At 40.2% G+C, this 20,328-nt stretch overlaps 1 protein-coding gene and 1 long non-coding RNA gene across 10 annotated transcripts in view; one reads left to right on the plus strand and one right to left on the minus strand.

The window, feature by feature from the left end:
• The window catches only part of rassf7a (Ras association domain family member 7a), a 79,775-nt gene that overhangs the window by 53,508 nt on the left and 5,939 nt on the right, over positions 1–20,328 (plus strand). For 4 of the 9 annotated variants that reach the window (XM_061917609.1, XM_061917612.1, XM_061917608.1 and 1 more), the window contains 6 exons: positions 1,284–1,394; positions 2,959–3,158; positions 8,790–9,703; positions 11,307–11,481; positions 13,040–13,147; positions 19,941–20,233. In XM_061917609.1, coding sequence (XP_061773593.1) covers positions 3,056–3,158; positions 8,790–9,703; positions 11,307–11,481; positions 13,040–13,147; positions 19,941–19,972 — 1,332 coding nt within the window. In that variant the 5' untranslated portion in view covers positions 1,284–1,394; positions 2,959–3,055 and the 3' untranslated portion in view covers positions 19,973–20,233. Of the gene's footprint in view, positions 1–1,283; positions 1,395–2,958; positions 3,159–8,789; positions 9,704–11,306; positions 11,482–13,039; positions 13,148–19,940; positions 20,234–20,328 lie in introns of those variants that run through there. The other 5 variants (XM_061917616.1, XM_061917613.1, XM_061917611.1 and 2 more) reach the window with 2 other exon arrangements.
• Positions 14,561–19,304, minus strand: LOC133563471 (uncharacterized). The gene is made up of 2 exons (XR_009809048.1): positions 18,605–19,304; positions 14,561–14,935 (listed from the first exon to the last, which is right to left on the minus strand). It is a non-coding gene; the product is annotated as an uncharacterized LOC133563471 (long non-coding RNA).

Here is a 20,328-nt window from a genome sequence, read left to right on the forward strand (position 1 = left end):
TAAAATTACATAAAAATGTGTCGACTAACCCATATAGTAAAAAGATAAGCACCTTTATCTAGAGTACCTGCAAAGCATTTGTTTTACAGAAAAGTAGCTCATATCAGGAATGGTGTAGTTAGTCATTTTTTGCTCCACAGGTCAATGCCAGTAAATATATTTTAAGCACTTTTTCTATGTTTTTTAATGCTACATCCATGACAAAGCAGACATGTATGTGTGTTGTAAAATGGAGTTACAATCCATGTCTTTATCATAATTTGTTTATGAGCATGGGATTACTAGGAGCAGCAAATACACATACCGCGTATCTCTTTCAGGGATCACGGGGGAGAGGCAGTAGTATTTAATTTGTCAATAAATATCCCAATATACAAATAAATAAATAGGAAACACTGCATCTACTTCCTTTTTTTGCTGCCCACGTGACATAAGCGCATTGAACCACATTAAAAGTTGTCATGGTTTTAGATCTACTATTAACAATTCCTTGAGGCAAAGAAAGTTAAAAAAGTTAAAGTACCAATGATTGTCACACACATACTAGATGTGGCGAAATTATTCTCTGCATTTGACCCATCACCCTTGATCACCCCCTAGGAGGCGAGGGGAGCAGTGGGCAGCAGCGGTACCGCGGCCGGGAATTATTAATGGTGATTTAACCCCCAATTCCAACCCTTAATGCTGAGTGCCAAACAGGGAGGTAATGGGCCCCATTTTTATAGTCTTTGGTATGACCCGGCCGGGATTTGAACTCACGACCTACCGATCTCAGGGTGGACACTCTAACCACTTGGCCACTGAGTACGTTAAATCACTTGATAATTTTGTTTTAAAGAAGTAATACGGTAGAATCAGCTTTGACTTACAGTTGTGTAGATGTCACAATGCTTTGCCTGCTGATGGCATTATATCGTCAAAAATTAAACGTGTCCTTTTCACTTCCTCCCAGGTGTACACATGTCATGATGTGGAACATGTTAAATACATACATTTTTGTTTTGGCCATGAGTTATCAAACGTGTTATCTAACATGGAAAAGCATTCGATTGGCACTGTTTTGTAACTAACTTTTGGCCACTCTTTCATACTAAAATGTCAGTTAATTCTGTCATAGTTTTAATCGACGTGGATTTGTTTTGATTAGTTGTCTTATTTTCGTTAGGGGAAAATAGGGTGTTAACAGTAAGTAAGACGAAAATGTTTAGTGAACAAAATTAACACTGATGGAAAAAGGTTTAGTTGGTTCTCATGCTGGACTATCTTTTTTTTTTTTACCTTAGTTCTTGGAAGCTGACCCTAGACTCTGGTGCTGAGCCAGGCTGTTTTCTCGATCTCTGTGTTGTTGTCTCTGCCTGTGACAGAGGGAACAGGGAGTCACCTGAGACTCACAGGTTTGTTTCTTGTTTGTGGAGCTTATCACATTTCACTTTGCCAAGAGGAACTAGATCTAAATAACATGGGAGAGTGACATTCTTCTCTGTGTTCCTTTTCTATGCAGTTTTTGTGGAATGTCAACACCTTTGACTTAGAGATTTTTAATTGAAGTATATCCTCTTAACCGAATATATGCAAATTACATCAGAAAGAAATTTGCTTAGCTTAACCTCTATTTGCTTTTCACTCTTAACAAGTGTAAAACATACTCTGAACTAAGTTCAGGCGAGGTGCTATTTTGTGGAGTGACCTGTTAAGTGTCATTCCACTGCTGATGGCTGCAAGATTTGAAATTATTGCTTTCTGTTCATAAGATACAAAAAGATTCATGCCAAAGTAAATGATTGTCTAACTACTCACTCTGTGACTCAACCAGTCAGCTTTAATAATGTATTGCAACATAGCACACTGTATTCCCTTTTGAAGACAAATATTGACATCCTCCTGGCACTGCTGTTTATTTTGATAAGCACTCCCATTTCATAGAGTCCATTCTGCGTGCTCCGTCTCAGAACAGTGCGTCAGTCACTCACTGTATGTATGACGTCAACGTTGGGCTATAGTGTTTAACTTTGTTGCCACATCAGTGTTTGTGATCCGAAGAAGTGGGGGCGGGGCAGAGCAGTGACGTCGCAGAGAGGAGGGCCGGGCCGTACTTTGTTAAAGAAAGTACGGCTGGTTGATGAAGTCAGTGCATTCCTCAGAGGCATCTTCTTCTTGGCATCCAGCAGAGCACGGCCAGGCACTGAAATAAGGCCAAGATAAGGTGGGGGGGTGCCTGCAGTTAAAACACCTCCCATTTAGAACCGGAAATACAGACAGAAAGAGAACGCCATCTGTCTGAGCATTTTTTTACCCACCTAGACTACATAGTTTCTTTGTCCGTGCTAGGTTCCGTAGAAAATCCTTCCACTGCCTGCGGCTGTTTTACACTTTATGAGCATTGCGGTATTTTATCACCTTGTTTTGAAGCTTGGCTGTTAAAGTACACACTGACAGAGAGGACGACTTATGATGCTAATAATTTGAAGGTAAACCTGCTGCTCCGAGAGAGTCTCTGAGCAACTTGCTGGTCTGCCCTCTCAAGTCTCGTTTGGTCCTGCTGGGTGGGTTCGAACTAAGAGGTTTCTTCCACCCGCAAAAAACGCCTTCCACCAGATGCATACAAGCTTGAGTTGCTCCACTTTCCCTGTCCGTTCCCCTTGGCAGTAAGCTATCATAACTGCTTTGAAGGAGGGCAGCAGAGCGTTTAATTGGGTTACAGATTGGCATTTATGCTCCTCGGTCCACAAAATCTGGCCACAGACCAGTGCAGCACTCCTCCGCTGCTGGTCTGGTATTTTGCTATTCAGGAATATTCCATCACCTTAGGTTCTCTTGACCAATTAGTAATCATATGAAGTGGAATTTTAAGAAGTGGCGATGATCTGTAAATATCAAATCACTGTGTTGTGTTTAGGTGACACAGTTTGTCTATCAATGTCAACACCTGTCTAAACCTGTGTCTCGTGTTCCTTTCAGAATCAGTGCCATGCAACGTTAAGCTGAGGCAAGCCAAACTGAAGTGAGTCCGTTTGGAAGACCATCTTACCAATCACCTTGCCCCGCTTGGTCGCTGATGGAGCTCAAAGTGTGGGTGGATGGAGTAGTGCGGGTGGTATGTGGCCTATCAGAAGAGACATCCTGCCAGGATGTGGTCATTGCTCTGGCCCAAGCGATAGGTGAGTACTTTCACTCAAAAATGATAGGGCCCATCCTATTTGGCTCATCCAAAGACCTGTTTCCTTTAAGCATTATACTTTTACCCAATTACTATACTGTTCATTGAGGTACCATCAGCTGCACACAGTTCGTCGATTCACTGATAATTGTCACTCCATGTGATGTCAGTAATGGAATAAAAAGAACACAATATACCTTAAAACAATACAGTGGGGGCTTGAACAATCCACAAATATAAATATATATAGAAGAATAAGAAATTCAATCCTAATTTTAACAATGTAATGTGAAAGTGATCTGTCACACGACTGTAAACCTTAAAAAGTATGATGAGAAATGGATGTATGGTAACACAAAGTCTGATATGTTCTTCTGATGTCATGTGTATGCCATTGGACTAAACTTTTTTTTTAATGTGACCTCAAATGATCCACTGTACTGTGGACTAATATATGTATATGATTTAAAGCCATGTCTGTGTGACAATTGCAGCAGAAACTTTACCATGTCACATTTTTCTTCACAGCCTGAATTGATTAGAGCGGGTGTCAGTGATGTCATCCAGCTAAAATAGTACACACCCCATGGTTTTATTATTTAAAGTACCAGTATAATGGAAAAACAAGTTGACTTTATGTAATGAATCGTTTCATTTTATCTGTAAAACCATATCCAATTTTAATTTGCAAATTATGTAAAAATATTATTTAAATATACACAAAACGACAATTAGAGACGGTCGTTTTGAATAATCCGCTTCGAATCTCTTCGGCAATCTTCAGGTCACGTGGGGGACTCCTCTGAACTATGCCCTTAGAGCAGATCAATGATACTGGAAATATGCAAAAATTGGAAAGAGATTTGCCACTTATTATTCACAATCCCTATGTAAGACATTAATGCATTCAAAATCGTACATTAACAACTAACAACTGAGTCAACAGATGAAGGGTCCTCTGTTGCACCCATAGAGTTCCCTAAATAATAATCTAGAAACCGCCATCAACCCCCATTTACATCTCGTGACCTGAATATCAACTAAGTAATAGCGATATTGTTATTATAAGCGCAAACGCAAACGGCCTATTTTAGCGTTGCATTAATAAGAGTAAGCTAACTGCTAGCTTACGCTGCTGTCTTCTTGACACTGAGCTGGCGGTTGCTTTTGTTTAATGTCAAACTTGGTAAAAGTTAATTTTAGAATATAATTCATGCCTTTCCCCTGGATAGTAGACAAATGTGGCCATTAAAAAAAAGACACAAAAAGAGGCTTGATGCAGCACCTTTGTTTTGTTATTTGTGAGGATTGTGCTTGATTCTTCATCTAAACTGGATTTTGTGAGCGTCCTGTCGATCGACATCCCAGTGAGTGCGGCCATTGTACAGTAACTGTTTGTTTAGCACGTAGCAACACTGCTACATGATGCTTCGTGTTTTAGTAAAGCTGCATCCATTAAACATTTGGCTTTTAAATCCTGTTTCTCATCCTTCTTGTGTTCGGGCTAAAAAACATAAGGTCCTGGATCATATTTGTTCCAAAAATAATCACTGTAGGCTCTTAGGAAATATGTCGTGAGTATTAGGTTTGTTATTATTGAAAAGAACACATGGTCCCACTGCGCGCGTCACGGATCAAGTGACTTCTAATTAACTTTCAAAAGGGCTCTATAATGGCAATGAGATTGATATTATTTTGATCTAATCTATTTACTATTTTAGTGTTATAAATCAGATATATACGATAATTGCTTCAATATAGAGGCAATTTGTTTTACCACGCTACGAGTATTTTAAAGCCCCACTTGATAACTTTTAGTTTTGGTTGATGTTAGCCGCCCCAGTGGACTAAAGCCATAGTGTTTTGCCAGAAGAAGACCCTATTTCCTATGAGGACTAGCGCATATTGGGTCATACTGACACAATGTCCTTTGTTATATTGGCACGTATGTTACGTCTCTAATGGCTATGCTGATGTTTGTAGCACAATCCATGATCATCAAGAAATTATCTTGGATTGCGCTACAAACAAATGCTCCTTCCAAGAACGTATGCAGATGCAGGTCCAAAGCAAAAAAGACCGGCGTGAGATTTTTTCCGAAGGGAAGTAGTGTGAAACTGCGAATTATCACGTGTGGCTTTTTATTGGCATTGTTGATGCTGTCCTGACCCTTTTTTTGATCTTGGTAGGTTCCGTTCCTAATATTTGCCTCCTCAGACAAAACTTTCAGTTAGCAGTAATTGCACGTAGGTGACTTCTGTCTTTGCAGCGAATGGGGAAAGGGGAGGTGGCTAATGCTGTAAAGCAAGTCAGCAAATTTGTAGTTTTTTGTGTGGCAGGGTTCCTGCCATCCTCTTTAAACTAGCTAAGTGCCAGTTAAAGTGATACAGACCCCTCAGGACATGACAGAGGTGTCATTCAACTAATTGTAAGTCTACTGTATGTATCATCCCAAAAGTTATGAAAATATTTTATGAATGTTAGAAAGTTACTTAGTGTTGCTTTAAGAGGAATTGCTTTTTTTGTTGAATTTTGCCTATCTATAACCCCCATGTGAAACAAGAACACAGTTTTCTGTTTTCTGTGCATTCAAAATATTGTAATGAAATTCAATTATTAAAATATATATATTTTAAAATACAAAACCTGCTAGCAAGAGGCGATTTACCTAATTCTAAGCCTTACAGGAACATCTTACTTGGGCGCATTGATTTGAGCACATAGCAACAAAAGCTAACCTAAATAAAGCCAAATAAAGTTAAAGAACCTAATATTTTTACCCATCCATCCATCCATGTTCTACCGCTTGTTCCTTTTTGGGGTAGCGGGGGGCCGCTGGAGCCTATCCCAGCTGCATTCGGGGGGTAGGCGGGGTACACCCTGGACAAGTCGGCACCTCATCGCAGGGCCCTAATATTTTTAAGCCTGGAAAAAATTTAAGATAAATTACGAGTTTTAGAAGCTGGGCGCAAAGCGGATCTAGCTTGAGTGAAACACAAAGTGTCATGTAGCACTATTGCTAAGTGCTAAACAAGAAATACAAACTACAAACGTTACAAAACAGCGACTTACAACTTCAGCTCTCAATGGGATGCCAACTTCGTTTAGATGATGAATTCAGAATAATCCTCACTTTTCAGATTAAAAAAATGCTGAAATGACATGAGCATCTTGCTGTGTGTTACTAGCAATGTCTTCTGGTTTAAATTCAATTTGAAAGTTCACCAACTTCTCAATTTATGGCTATAAACTTCTACTAAAAAGGTGTAAGGCATGACTTACAGTTGAGCATTAACTCTTACAAACTCAGAGGTGTTTCAGCTGCAACAGCGGCAAGTAGTAGCGAGTTTACTTTCTGTGAGCAAGGTGCTGTGTTGCCTAAAGTAGTCCGTCTGTTGACTCTTAACAATATCACTATGCCTTGGTTACTATGCAGTTAACAGCATCCAAATGTAGGATTGTTTTCAGTTGGATGTTTTTTTTAGATGGCTTCATAGGCAGAATAGATGACTCCCATTAAAAGTTCAAGTTAAAGTACCAATGATTGTCACACACACACACGAGGTGTTACCTGCATTGTTTGCCGCGTCATACTATTTAGAACGCACAGACAAGAGAGATGCATGTGTTCTTGTAAAACAAAGTATAGTTCCTCTTCAACGAAACCATAGCAAACCACTCGTTCTAAAAATGGTTTAATATAGAAATTGTGAACCAAACTAAGAATCAGAATGTTTAATGCTAAATTTGCAGCTTTGAGATAAACAAAAAGCTCCATTGAATTGTCATTAGGTCATTTTGGATTTAAGCCTGCTGATGTATCCTCTGGCTGCGTTTAAGCAGCAGCGAAGAACAACAGATTTAGAGCTCTCCTCCTTCCATGAGTGAGCTGCCTACCGAGCCATTAGGGAGGGTTTGTCCTAATTTCAAGGTCCTTGTGGAAACTTCAGTTTATTTGAACATCTTTACAAGTTGGGAGAGTCTTACTCCTATTCTCAGAGGCAGATATTTAGAGGTATCAGGGCCTATCAAAATGCATCTGATGTCATTTTTTCACTTAACATTCCTCACATTGAGGAATTAGCAGGAAAACAATCCAATTTTTTACTGACCTTGAAAAACCAGACGGTATTTTACTTGTAAATAAACTACAGTCGTCCCTCGTTTATCGCGGTTGATTGGAACCGGACATGACCGCGATACATTTCCGCGAAGTAGAATCGTTATTAATAAGCAAATATTTTCATAATTTGAGCGTAAGCAACTGTTGACTGCCTTTTTGATTTGTTTTCACATTATAAGAGCCCTGCGATGAGGTGGCGACTTGTCCAGGGTGTACACCGCCTTCCGCCCGATTGTAGCTGAGATAGGCGCCAGCGCCCCCCGCAACCCCAAAAGGGAAAAAGCGGTAGAAAATGGATGGTTTATTAGAGCCTTCTAAGTAGAGAACAGTGTGTACTCACCGGTAGCCCAGGCCACTACTACAACATGGCCACAACGTGGAAATACTTAGTCACATCCTGGGGAATTCCTCTAAGTTACAAGTGGGCTTGCATGTGCTTAAACCACCAACATCTGTTTTTCTGCAAAAACTCTGTCAACTCGACACTCGCAGCTACTATAGTTAGTTTTGATTTTATCACTTTGTGTTATCATTGCAAGTCTGCGTTGTCATTCCACATTTCTCAAGCCAAAGCTGTGTTATTGATGTCGAAGATGTAGTGTTTCAGAATAATTGATCTCCACTTTGGTGGGACAGCTGTTGATAATTTATAGCAGTCTTGTTAGCCTGATGTGCTGCCGCATGTCCAATGCCACTGTCTGCTGTTGTCTTTTGCTATTGTGATTATCAAAGTGTCACCATATGGAGATGGTATCGAGGAGGCAGGAGCTGAAGATAGAGTCCATCCAAAACGTTGTTATGTCCAAAGATGGTCAGTTTGAGATTGTCGCGGTTGTTTACATAGTTGAATTCACCCTTCAATCCGGAAATGGAAGACGTGCTTGGAAAATCTTTGACGATCCCCACAAAATAATACTAACAGAAAATAGTTTAAATACTGCACTCTAAACATGGAGAATATGCTTTTATAAAGTACAAAATAGAATAAAGAAGGGCTTTACGGTGGGAGAGGGGTTAGTGCGTCTGCCTCACAATACAAAGTTCCTGCAGTCCTGGGTTCAAATCCAGGCTCGGGATCTTTCTGTGTGGAGTTTGCATGTTCTCCCCGTCAATGCGTGGGTTCCCTCCGGGTACTCCGGCTTCCTCCCACTTCCAAAAACATGCACCTGGGGATAGGTTGATTGGCAACACTAAATTTGCCCTAGTGTGTGAATGTGAGTGTGAATGTTGTCTGTCTATCTGTGTTGGCCCTGTGATGAGGTGGCGACTTGTCCAGGGTGTACCCCGCCTTCCGCCCGATTGTAGCTGAGATAGGCGCCAGCGCCCCCCGCGACCCCAAAAGGGAATAAGCGGTAGAAAAAGGATGGATGGATAGAATAAAGAAAATCTGCAGTATTTGAAGCGTGAAGCACTACATTGCTTTTTACCCTTTTGGTATGCATATAACTAGTTAATTGGCTTGTGTGTATATGTATATCTTTATAAGTATATATTTATCTTTGTTCGCAGGTCAGACCGGTCGCTATGTCTTGATTCAACGTCTTCGGGATACAGAGAGACAGTTGCTTGCCACAGAAAGACCCCTTGAGTCTGTGGCCAAGTTAGGCCAGCATGGGAATGAGGTTCAGTTCTTCCTACGTCGAACTGGCCCAAGCAGCAGCGATGGGCCTGGCTCAAAACAAGACAAACTGAGCCCTCTCCCCCTGCCAAAATATCCTGAGCAGGACCTTTCAAAATCCAACCAGCCCAAGAAATCTCTCACATTTAACTTGGGGCCATCCACTTCTCACAGAGCCAAACCTTTTCAGAGGTCTCCTCGGGACTCTCCTGAGCAAAGAGCCTCGCCTTCATCTTCTCCCATCCCTACTTCCCATCATGCTCCATCTTCCTCGCCACCAATAGGCCCATCCAAAGAGGAAGTTTTTAGGAAGGTTCTTCAGCAGCAGGAAAGACTGAGGGCAATCGAAGAACAGCTGGAAACCCTAGAAAGGGAGTCCGACACACGGGAGCACCACTGCTCCTCTCCGTGTCCTTCACCCATGTCCGTCCACTTCCAAGAGGAGTTGGACACTTTGGAGCAAACAATGCGGAAGAACCAAGCTGAGCTTGCCCACCAACAGTACTGGGAGGAAGAGCTTCAAGCTGAGACGGAGAGGGAACAAGAAATGAGGAGAAAGCTAGGAGAGCTCCACACAAAGCTGGATGACTGCGGAAGGCGGCTCCACGAGTTCTCTGTGCGCTCCACACAGCTGGAGCAAGAGATCCAGAAGGAAAGTCAGTTGGAGGCCAAAAGCAAAGGGCCAGAGGAATCACTTGATGCTGTGAAAGCAGAGCTTTGGAGCCAGGAGACGCATGGAACAGAGTTAGAGGTGCAACTATCTGAGACTGATAAGGCTCTGGGGAAGGCAGAGTCTCTGCTGCAGGTAAGGAGAGAGGTCTTAGTTCTGGAAAAAGGACTGTAAATCCATGTAGCCTTAGATGGTTTTTTTTGCAGTGTAGAACAGACCCTCTTCTACCGAGACTGTCATAAACATACCTCTCCTCTCCGTGCACTCCAGCAGACATACCAGCGCAGAGACATTTACCAAAGTATTACTAAGTGAAATTAAAACATGAACATATGCATATGGACTAACAATATTCACACTATCAATGGTGTACAATGTACTCGGCTCTAACCTCCAATGAAATATGTTATAAGCGGAACACTAGAATCTTGCTGATCCAGTTTGGCAAGTGTCATTTTTGTATGTATGTTCTGAACCCATTACTCATGGTGATAGTATTACACATGATCATATCAAACTATTTGTGTACTGTAGAGTCTTGAGAATTAAAGAGAATTGTTTCATAGCACAGAAGCTTTGTTTTATTGGATGGCCTTGTTTAATCATAGTCCGCTGTTGATGTTGTCATAGGTGCGGCTATATCAATAAAAGCCTAACCCAGTTTAAAGTTTTCTCAATCCACATGTAACCAGAGACTATGGTATCCATGTCACGGAGGTGACGTGTTTACGTTTTGTCTATTTGGAATGTTTTACTTGACGGAAGTGAGTAAGGTACATGGGAAATTTTCGGTCATTGATTGTGTCCGGTCCCAGGGAGCTCCGATCGTAACTGCTTGCAAAACTGATTACAGAATAATAATGAGCTCATTTGTGTATGAGCAAGTCATTCCCTTGGAGGACCTGATTGATGTTCTGGGGCTGGGCTCTGTCATAGTCATCAGTGTAATTATATACATAGCCCACACAGACCAAATTATAAGGCTTTTTTTTTAAACGAAACACACACACACACACACACACAAACTTGAGTGTTTCAAGTGTTAGTAAGCATACCCAGTCAGGGCAGGAAAGATTCATGTTTGGCCTCTGACATTAAACATACAATACTTAGAATGTGGAACTCTGTGTATGTAGTGAGCTCAGCCTTTCTGTTATTAGATTAATAGAGGCAGACCTGCAGGTGTGAAATACAGCAGGATGTCCTAGTCTGATCACACACAAACACATGCACTTGCCACAGTGGTTCGGGAGCCTGTTGTATTCCCCCGCACACTCTAATTAAAGACAATGAATCGATCTCTCAATCTTACATTTTCAATAACTATAATTTCCTCCGGAGGGTGAATGAGAACAAAATCTATCTTTAACTGTCTGGGGCTAGCGTCAGGTCAGCCAGCATCGTTTATATCTTGGTGTTGGAGGGTAATGAAATATGGTAGCTTTGAAGTAATAATTCACTGCAGATGGCTGCCTGGAAGAATCTAGCACACTCTCCTGACCTCTTGTGGTGGACATTTGCATCAGTAATGTGATGCTTTCCCTCCATAAAAAAAGAGTACCTGTGTCCTCAGCAGTGGACATTAGTGGTTTGCATAACATGGTTGTTTTTTTCCCACGACAAAAGAAAAAATGGTTTGCAGAAGGCTAATACCTCATATGTCCTTTAACATTTCATAATTACAATTGAACTGTTTGTGTGCTGTGCGTTGTCCTTATATATGCTCCTTCCATGCCAGGGCAAACATGAGGAGCTGGAGGAGTTGAATAAGGATCTGCGGCAGTGTAACCTGCAGCAGTTTATCCAGCAAGCCGGCGTCTTGCCTGCGCACAGCAACTCGCGCACGGATCTTCAAGAGCAACTTGAGCAGTTGGAACTTGCACATCTTCTGCAGGATGGATACAGGAATGGAAGTAAGGGTGCTAAACGGCAATATAAAACACAGGAGAGTGAAATTATTGCATTAATTGAGATTAATTACCTTAACTAGGGATATAGTGAAATATATCTGATAAATGGTGTAAAATATTCATATTAAAGATATCAGAAGTGTGTTTATGGTTTGTATAAAATGGAATGTTGTCTTGTGTTTAGCATAGAGTAGACTATTTTTCCATCTATATATTACACGAGCTATGTAAAAATGATTCTTCCAGGTGTGTTTTGACAGATTCAGCTGCCTTTATGCTATTATTTCTGTCAATATATAGTTAAAGTTAAAGTACCAATGATTGTCACACACGCACTAGGTGTGGTGAAAATAGTGATATATTACATGTACAATAACGTGTACATTGTATTTAAAATGAATATAGTGATATATTACATGTACAATGATATGTACATTATATATAGAATGAACATTGTGATATATTACATGTACAATGATGTGTATATTATTTTAAATGTGAATATAGTGAAATATTACACGCACAATGATGTGCACATTGTTTAAAAATCAATTTAGTGTTATTACATGTACAATAATGTGTGTATTAAATAAAAAAAAAACATATTTTAAATATACATTAAAACATTCTTGATTGGCAACACAAAATTGGCCCTAGTGTGCGAATGGGAGTGTGAATGGTGTCTGTCTATCTGTGTTGGCTGTGTGATGTGGTGACGACTTGTCCAGGGTGTACGCCGCCTTCCGCCGAATGCAGCACCCCCCGCGACCCCGAAAGGGACAAGCGTTAGAAAATGGATGCATGGATTTTAAATATGAGATATGTTGCACATTACTGTACATGTACGGGACATATATATGTGATTGAGAGTCAGGAAAGCCAAGCCAAACTCACATTTCCTCTGATCCGTTTTAAGAAAGTTAACATCAATTACGACAAATGTAAACATTTATTTGTTAAATGTGTTTTCTTTAACCAATATTAACGTATGTTAGCACTGTTGTTGATGGGTCTGTTTTATGTATTGTATATTCTCTGTAGCAGAGGAACAGCAGCAAGTTCCACATTCAATACTTAACTGCTCAGAAAAATGTTTTTGTTGTGTTAACTTCAACACTTTATATGTACCTGATGCTTTATTTTAGTAAATATAACAGACTCCATCCGTTTAAAACAATAAATGACTTTGTAACACCATTGTTTTGTTTATACATCTACCTCTATAATAATGTAATGAATTTCAATGAAAAATCTCAAATTTAGGGTGTTTTTCAGCATTTTTAGTTGAAATTAAAAATAGATTAATTAAATTAATTGAGATGGCGACTTGTCCGGGGTGTACCCCGCCTTCCGCCCGATTGTAGCTGAGATAGGCGCCAGCGACCCCAAAAGGGAATAAGCGGTAGAAAATGGATGGATGGATCTTAATTAATGATATCTTTTTTTAAAATACCTGAAAGGCACGAGTTAAACACGCTAAAAACAATCTGATATGATAGGGTAATAATAAGGTAATACTTTGGACTCTGTTAATAGCCTTTTTATTTATATCCTGCCTCAGGTAGTGGTATGACTGCAGCGGAATCTCCGCCTCGTCCCACTGCCAAACAGTTCCTGGGTCATCCACGTAACTTGCAGAATCCCCTGGTGTCCAGTCTCAACCCCGAGGGTGTGTATGTGTGAGACCCTGCCGCCTCCCACGTCCATCCTGCTCTGCTCCTCTCACCTCCCTCCTTGGTTACCGGAACTGTTGATCCCATACTTTTTTCCATCCTGGCTTGTTTTGGGTTTGAAGCTGCTGTTTTTGGTGTTGGGTTGTGGAAGCGTCTGTAAGGTGGAGGTGCCTGCAACTTCTCCACGGCTTTCTTTGTGCTCTTCCTTTCAAAACAGACCTCTCTGAATCCCTGCATCTTAACTTTTTATTTTTAGTTTGTCGAAACACTTTCAGGCTAATGTGATTTTGCATCCCCTCTTCCACTGACCTAACCCATATTTTGTTATTTAATCTATGGGTCTGTTTTCCTAATTCTTCTGGAATAACTGTTTTATGGCTTGTTTTGCTTTCGTGTGTCTGGGACTGGGGTGTCCAAACTTTTTTATACACAGGATTGCATACTAAAATATCAAAGTTACATTTTAAGAAAAAACACAGCTTTCATGTAAGATTTTTTTTATTAGCGTCAACATTTCAACTTTTTATCCTGACATGACTCCTTTTTAATCTTTTAGTAATTGTGACACGGGACACCACTGGCCTGGATACTTAAATTTAAAATCATTCATACCCTGGCAAAACTAAGAGTTAAAGTGGATTTATATCTGGTGAATTAAATTCATAGCCAGAAAGACAGTGGAGGAGATTTTCCTTGTAGTTTTAGTGTTCTTACGTTTACACCAGAAAATCCATATCCTAAATAATTGGTCTTTTTTTTTAATACATCCGATATTACACATTTATTTTTATATTTTTTATTTTATATATATATGTATATATGAGTGTGTGTGTGCGTGCGTGTTTTTTTTGTTTTTTTTACACAGTACAGGCCAAAAGTTTGGACACACCTTCTCATTTCAATGTGTTTTCTTTGTTTTAATGACTATTTACTATGTATTATCAAAGCGCTTTGAGTACCTTGAAGGTAGAAAAGCGCTATACAAGTATAACCCATTTACCATTTATTGTAGATTGTCACTGAAGGTATCAAAACTATGACACCTGTGAAGTGAAAACCCTTTTCGGTGACTACCTCTTGAAGCTCAGTGAGAGAATGCCAAGATTGTGCAAAATGGTAATCACATCATAGGGTTGCTATTTTGAAGAAACCAGAATATAAAACATGTTTTTAGTTATTTCACCTTTTTTATTAAATACATAACACCACATGTGTCCATTCATAGTTTTGATGCCTTCAGTGACAATCGACAATGTAAATAGTCATGAAAATAAAAATAAAACATTGAATGAGAAGGTCTGTCCAAACTTTTGGCCTGTACTGTGTATATTTACACCCAATATGACAAAGGTACTTAAAACCACTGTAGAATAAACAGAAATTAAGTATGTCAGTTATAAGGTGCAATAATTTCTCTGTGACATTCATCAGAAACAAAATCTCTTTAAACAAACGTGCTAGCTCTTTTCTAATTTACATTTATAATCCCGTATACGCCCCAGCCATTAGCTTTAGCGAGACATTAGGCACATTCAACATTTTAATGGCAGTAGACTATGAACAGATTATCGAAGACTGAGTAGTCGCCAACTGCATGAACATTAAGAAGCGATCAAAACTGCATGAGAAATCCCATTCAACATAAAAGTTGGTGTTTTTTCCCCCAAACAAAGACCTATTGAAAATGGGTTGGGCTTCTGACCCACCAGTGGAAAATCACCGCTCTAGATTAGGCCGTAACTGGAACAGGATGACTTCTGGTGACCCAAGTCTTCCAAACTCATCTGAAAAAGGCAGTGGTAGAAAGTGAATGAATATAAAAAACACAATGAGTACTTTATCGGTATGATATCAGCAAAAAATAAAAGTAATTATTGAACGATATCGGCTTTCATCTCAAATCTAAGATATCTCTGATACAAGCAGTTCTGCACCGTGTTTACTTGTGCAAAGCTGGACCGCCAGTTAACAGCTAAATGTCCAATAAACACACAATGTTTGTCTTTTCTTGAATTTTAATAAAATCATTTACAAACCCTGTTTCCATATGATTTGGGAAATTGTGTTAGATGTAAATATAAACGGAATACAATGATTTGCAAATCATTTTCAACCCATATTCAGTTGAATATGCTACAAAGACAACATATTTGATGTTCAAACTGATAAACTTTTTTTTTTTTGCAAATAATCATTAACTTTAGAATTTGATGCCAGCAACACGTGACAAAGAAGTTGGTAAAGTTGGCAATAAATACTGATAAAGTTGAGGAATGCTCATCTAACTCTCATTTGGAACATTCCACAGGTGTGCAGGCTAATTGGGATCAGGTGGGGGCAATGATTGGGTATAAAAACAGCTTCCCAAAAAATGCTTAGTCTTTCACAAGAAAGGATGGGGCGAGGTAAACCCCTTTGTCCACAACTGCATGAGCAAATAGTCAAACAGTTTAAGAACAACGTTTCTCAAAGTGCAATTGAAGAATTTTAGGGATTTCAACATCTACGGTCCATAATATCATCAAATATGAATCTGGAGAAATCACTCCACGTAAGCGGCATGGCCGGAAACCAACATTGAATGACCGTGACCTTCGATCCCTCAGACGGCACTGTATAAAAAAACGACATCAGTCTCTAAAGGATATCACCACATGGGCTCAGGAACACTTCAGAAAACCACTGTCACTAAATACGGTTCGTCGCTACATCTGTAAGTGCAAGTTAAAGCTCTACTATGCAAAGCGAAATCCAATGATCGACAACATCCAGAAACGCCGCCGGCTTCTCTGGGCCCGAGATCATCTAAGATGGACTGCTGCAAAGTAGAAAAGTATTCGGTGGCCTGACAAGTCCACATTTCAAATTGTTTTTGGAAACTGTGGACGTCGTGTCCTCCTGAACAAATTTGAAAAGAACCATCCGGATTATTGTAGGCGCAAAGTTGAAAAGCCAGCATCTGTGATGATATGGGGGTGCATTAGTGCCCAAGGCATGGGTAACTTAAACATCTGTGAAGGCACCATACATGCTGAAAGGTACATAGAGGTTTTGGAAAAACAAATGCTGCCATCTAAACGCCGTCTTTTTCATGGACGCTCCTGCTTATTTCAGCAAGACAATGCCAAGCCACATTCAGCACATGTTACAACAGCGTGGCTTCGTAAAAAAAGAGTGCGGGTACTTTCCTGGCCCGCCTGCAGTCCAGACCTGTCTCTCATCGAAAATGTGTGGCGCATTATGAAGCGGAAAATATGACAGCGGAGACTGTTGAACGACTGAAGCTCTACATAAAAAAAGAATGGGAAAGAATTCCAATTTCAAAGCTTCAACAATTAGTTTCCTCAGTTCCCAAACGTTTATTGAGTGTTGTTAAAAGAAAAGGTGATGTAACACAGTGGTGAACATGCCCTTTCCCAACTACTTTGGCACGTGTTGCAGCCATGAAATTCGAAGTTAATGATTATTTGCAAAGAAAAAATAAAGTAGTTGAGTTCGAACATCAAATATCTTGTCTTTGTAGTGCATTCAATTGAATATGGGTTGAAAATCGTTGCATTCCATTTATATTTACATCTAACACAATTCCCCAACTCATACGGAAACGGGGTTTGTAAAATCATTTACAAAAGGTAAATAAGGTAGACTCTAAGCCCCAACGTCTCAGCACAAAGTAGCACATAAACTAGACATACGTGATAAGTGTCCTTAATTGAACAATATTGCAGTCTAAAACAACATTTGTCAATGTAAACAAGTATCAAATAATGAAAGTTGCATATAACTTACAGATGCAAAGTCTCCAAGGCAGAAGCGTAAGTATCGACTAACAAGCGGATCTGGATCATTCAACTTACTGTGTCATGATCTTAACTAAATGAAACACATTTTCACACTAATTTATTTAAAGACCGCATAAGTAAATTCCATGTAATAAATGCATTAATGTTCTGCATCGTTCTCTGTTTGAGTAACTTCACTTGATCTAACCTCTTCTAACATTCCACACTACAAAGTAATAAAATAACGTTCTATGATTCATGCTGGTATTGTAGCGTTTTAATACAGTTATCAGCCGATACTCAAGGCTCCAATGTCGGTATTGATAGAAAGTGAAAAAGTTGTATCGAGACACCCATAACTTTTGCTGCGTGTCTAATTTCCGTCTTTTTGTGTCATTTCCAGCCAGAAACCACTCATTTAACAAAGTAATTCCACTAAAATGTAAAAGTTTTGCCAGCGTATGAATAACTTTGGTACAAAATACACATCAACCGTCATGTCAATATTGTCATTTCCTGACAATAGTGGCCTTTTTTTTTTCACTCTGTCACACTGACTGCACATATTGTGTGTGTGGTTTTTTTTTCTTACAACAAATGATGTAAGTTGATGTACTGTATGTGTACTGTTTATGTACAATGGTGTATAGCTCCACCATGCCTTGTACTTTGGTGACTTCCAAAGAGCAAGAGCCTTTTACTCAGGGCTCTGCAACATGTTTTGCACCTTCCCCTCCTCTTCTTGTCTGACACCTCGGCCCCTTTGCCACTAAACAGAAATGGGTGTACTTTGTTTTTTGGGAAGTGCTTAGTGCTTTGCTGTCATCACAACTTTAATCAGACCCTCCAGGATTTCACGGTCTTTTTTTGTCGTCATTGCGTACTAAAATGCCTCAATTTGCGGCAGTTTGTTTTTTTTCAGAACATTGTGGCAAAAGTTGCAAAGTTTTGAGGGGTTTTTTTCCATTATTATTGAATCAACTCGCGATTTTATTTGTTATCAATGTTTTAAAAGTTTGTTGAAACCTCAAAAAGCACAGTCTTTCAACAAAATGTTGTGTGTATAAGCGCTATCGCCAAAACGCAAAATCCTGGACGGACTGATTAAGTTTTGACTCGTCAGAACTTTCACATTTAAGATGCTGATCACAAATTTGAAGTGAAGGAGACATATGGAATGTACACTCAGGACCTGATCTACTAAAAGTTTGCATGCCATCAAACACGTGCAAACTTGATTGCAAACGCGGATCTACTAAACGTGTGCAGGGCGGATTGTGTCTCTTTAGTGAGCAGAATAAGGAGCACAATCCATTCAAAGTATCTGTCTTCATGAATACACAGAATATATGCTGATCATCACAGCGCCCAAAATACTGGATGGAAAAAATGCAAATACAATTATTCTGCACACATAGTGTGTTTATCATGACTAAAACTCAACTGTGTACATCTTTTTTTTAGCACGTCTGAAAAGTACATGCAAACTGACAGTTCCACATACAAAAATTAACATTTCAAACATATTGTCAAATCACCAAAATCATTTTTTAGCTTCCATCTGACTTAAAGGGCTGATTAAAACTAATTTACTCTATTGGCTGGTGTTCAATGATGTCCGTTTTTTCATACAAAATATATATTATTAACATATATTTGAAAAAAACTTACTGCGACGTGCATTTTTTTGCGCCTGGATTCTGGAGCCCCTCGCCAGCCTCTCCCATGAGCACAACTTCCATCCATCCATCATCTTCCGCTTATCCGAGGTCGGGTCGCGGGGGCAACAGCCTAAGCAGGGAAACCCAGACTTCCCTCTCCCCAGCCACTTCGTCTAGCTCTTCCCGGGGGATCCCGAGGCGTTCCCAGGCCAGCCGGGAGACATAGTCTTCCCAACGTGTCCTGGGTCTTCCCCGTGGCCTCCTACCGGTTGGACGTGCCCTAAACACCTCCCTAGGGAGGCGTTCGGGTGCCATCCTGACCAGATGCCCGAACCACCTCATCTGGCTCCTCTCGATGTGAAGGAGCAGCGGCTTTACTTTGAGTTCCTCCCGGATGGCAGAGCTTCTCACCCTATCTCTAAGGGAGAGCCCCACCACACGGCGGAGGAAACTCATTTCGGCCGCTTGTACCCGTGATCTTATCCTTTCGGTCATGACCCAAAGCTCATGACCATAGGTGAGGATGGGAACGTAGATCGACCGGTAAATTGAGAGCTTTGCCTTCCGGCTCAGCTCCTTCTTCACCACAACGGACCGGTACAACGTCCGCATTACTGAAGACGCCGCACCGATCCGCCTGTCGATCTCACGATCCACTCTTCCCTCACTCGTGAACAAGACTCCTAGGTACTTGAACTCCTCCACTTGGGGCAGGGTCTCCTCCCCAACCCGTGTGAAGCGACCGGAATGAGAATCAGCACCTCCAAGTCCGAGTCCATGGTGCCATCTCCGGGTTGGGGAGGAGACCCTGCCCCAAGTGGAGGAGTTCAAGTAGAGCACAACTTCAGCGGGCTAAAAAGGGAAAAAAAAGTGGTTACCATTTTAGATGCACCGCAGGGCTGCCCATAAAAAGTGGTACATGTCTGCTGCTTGTTTCAAAACATAGACAAAAGCCAGAGTTAGGAGCATAATAACATGAATGTTCAGTAAATGATTGTCTTCGTGGTGAAAGCCCCGTATTGTACACGCAAAAACCTCGGTCTTCACCACTTTTCAATTACACACGCAGTCTTCGTCGATCACACTAATAGTACACACAATTTTGTTGTTTGCACACACTGTTTAGCGCGTGTTAGTAGATCAGGTCCTTAGTGTTTCCTTTAGTGATCACGTATCAAAAATGCCTTTTTGTGTTCCTGACTTTGTGGAGTTCTCTAATCTGCCGGTTGAATCCAAATGTGACTTTCTGTAGTCTTTCCTTAACCCTGACCAGCCAGGTTTCTCCTGAAGCTCTTACTTGTGAACAAAGGGATCGTCATCCCCACTTGTTTTTTTCTGTCTTGCAGTCTTGACATCCCAAGAGTCGTCATGGCGATAAAACATGGACCACAAGGGCAGAAACTCGGTCACTTGTTAAATATAATCACCGTCTATTTAACCCCTGTGTAATTCTCATATATATATATATATCTATATATGCTGTATATACATAAGACAAATTATTGACAGAGTTTTGCTACTGTAAACACGACAAGCTATCTGTGAAAAATGTAAGATAATTTAGGAGACTTTTACATAGACCAATTGTTATTATGTATTTAAATATATCGGTAATAAAAATGTTCATGTGTTTAAAGAATCATTTGTGCTGTTTTTTTATTTCTAATTATTCCCCTTCCCGCTTGGCGTTCTTCCTCCGGCAGTAAATAATCAAAAACTTAATTTTCTTTGTGA

This window comes from Nerophis ophidion, linkage group LG12 (genome assembly GCF_033978795.1).
Source record: "Nerophis ophidion isolate RoL-2023_Sa linkage group LG12, RoL_Noph_v1.0, whole genome shotgun sequence".
Classification (NCBI taxonomy): domain Eukaryota; kingdom Metazoa; phylum Chordata; class Actinopteri; order Syngnathiformes; family Syngnathidae; genus Nerophis; species Nerophis ophidion.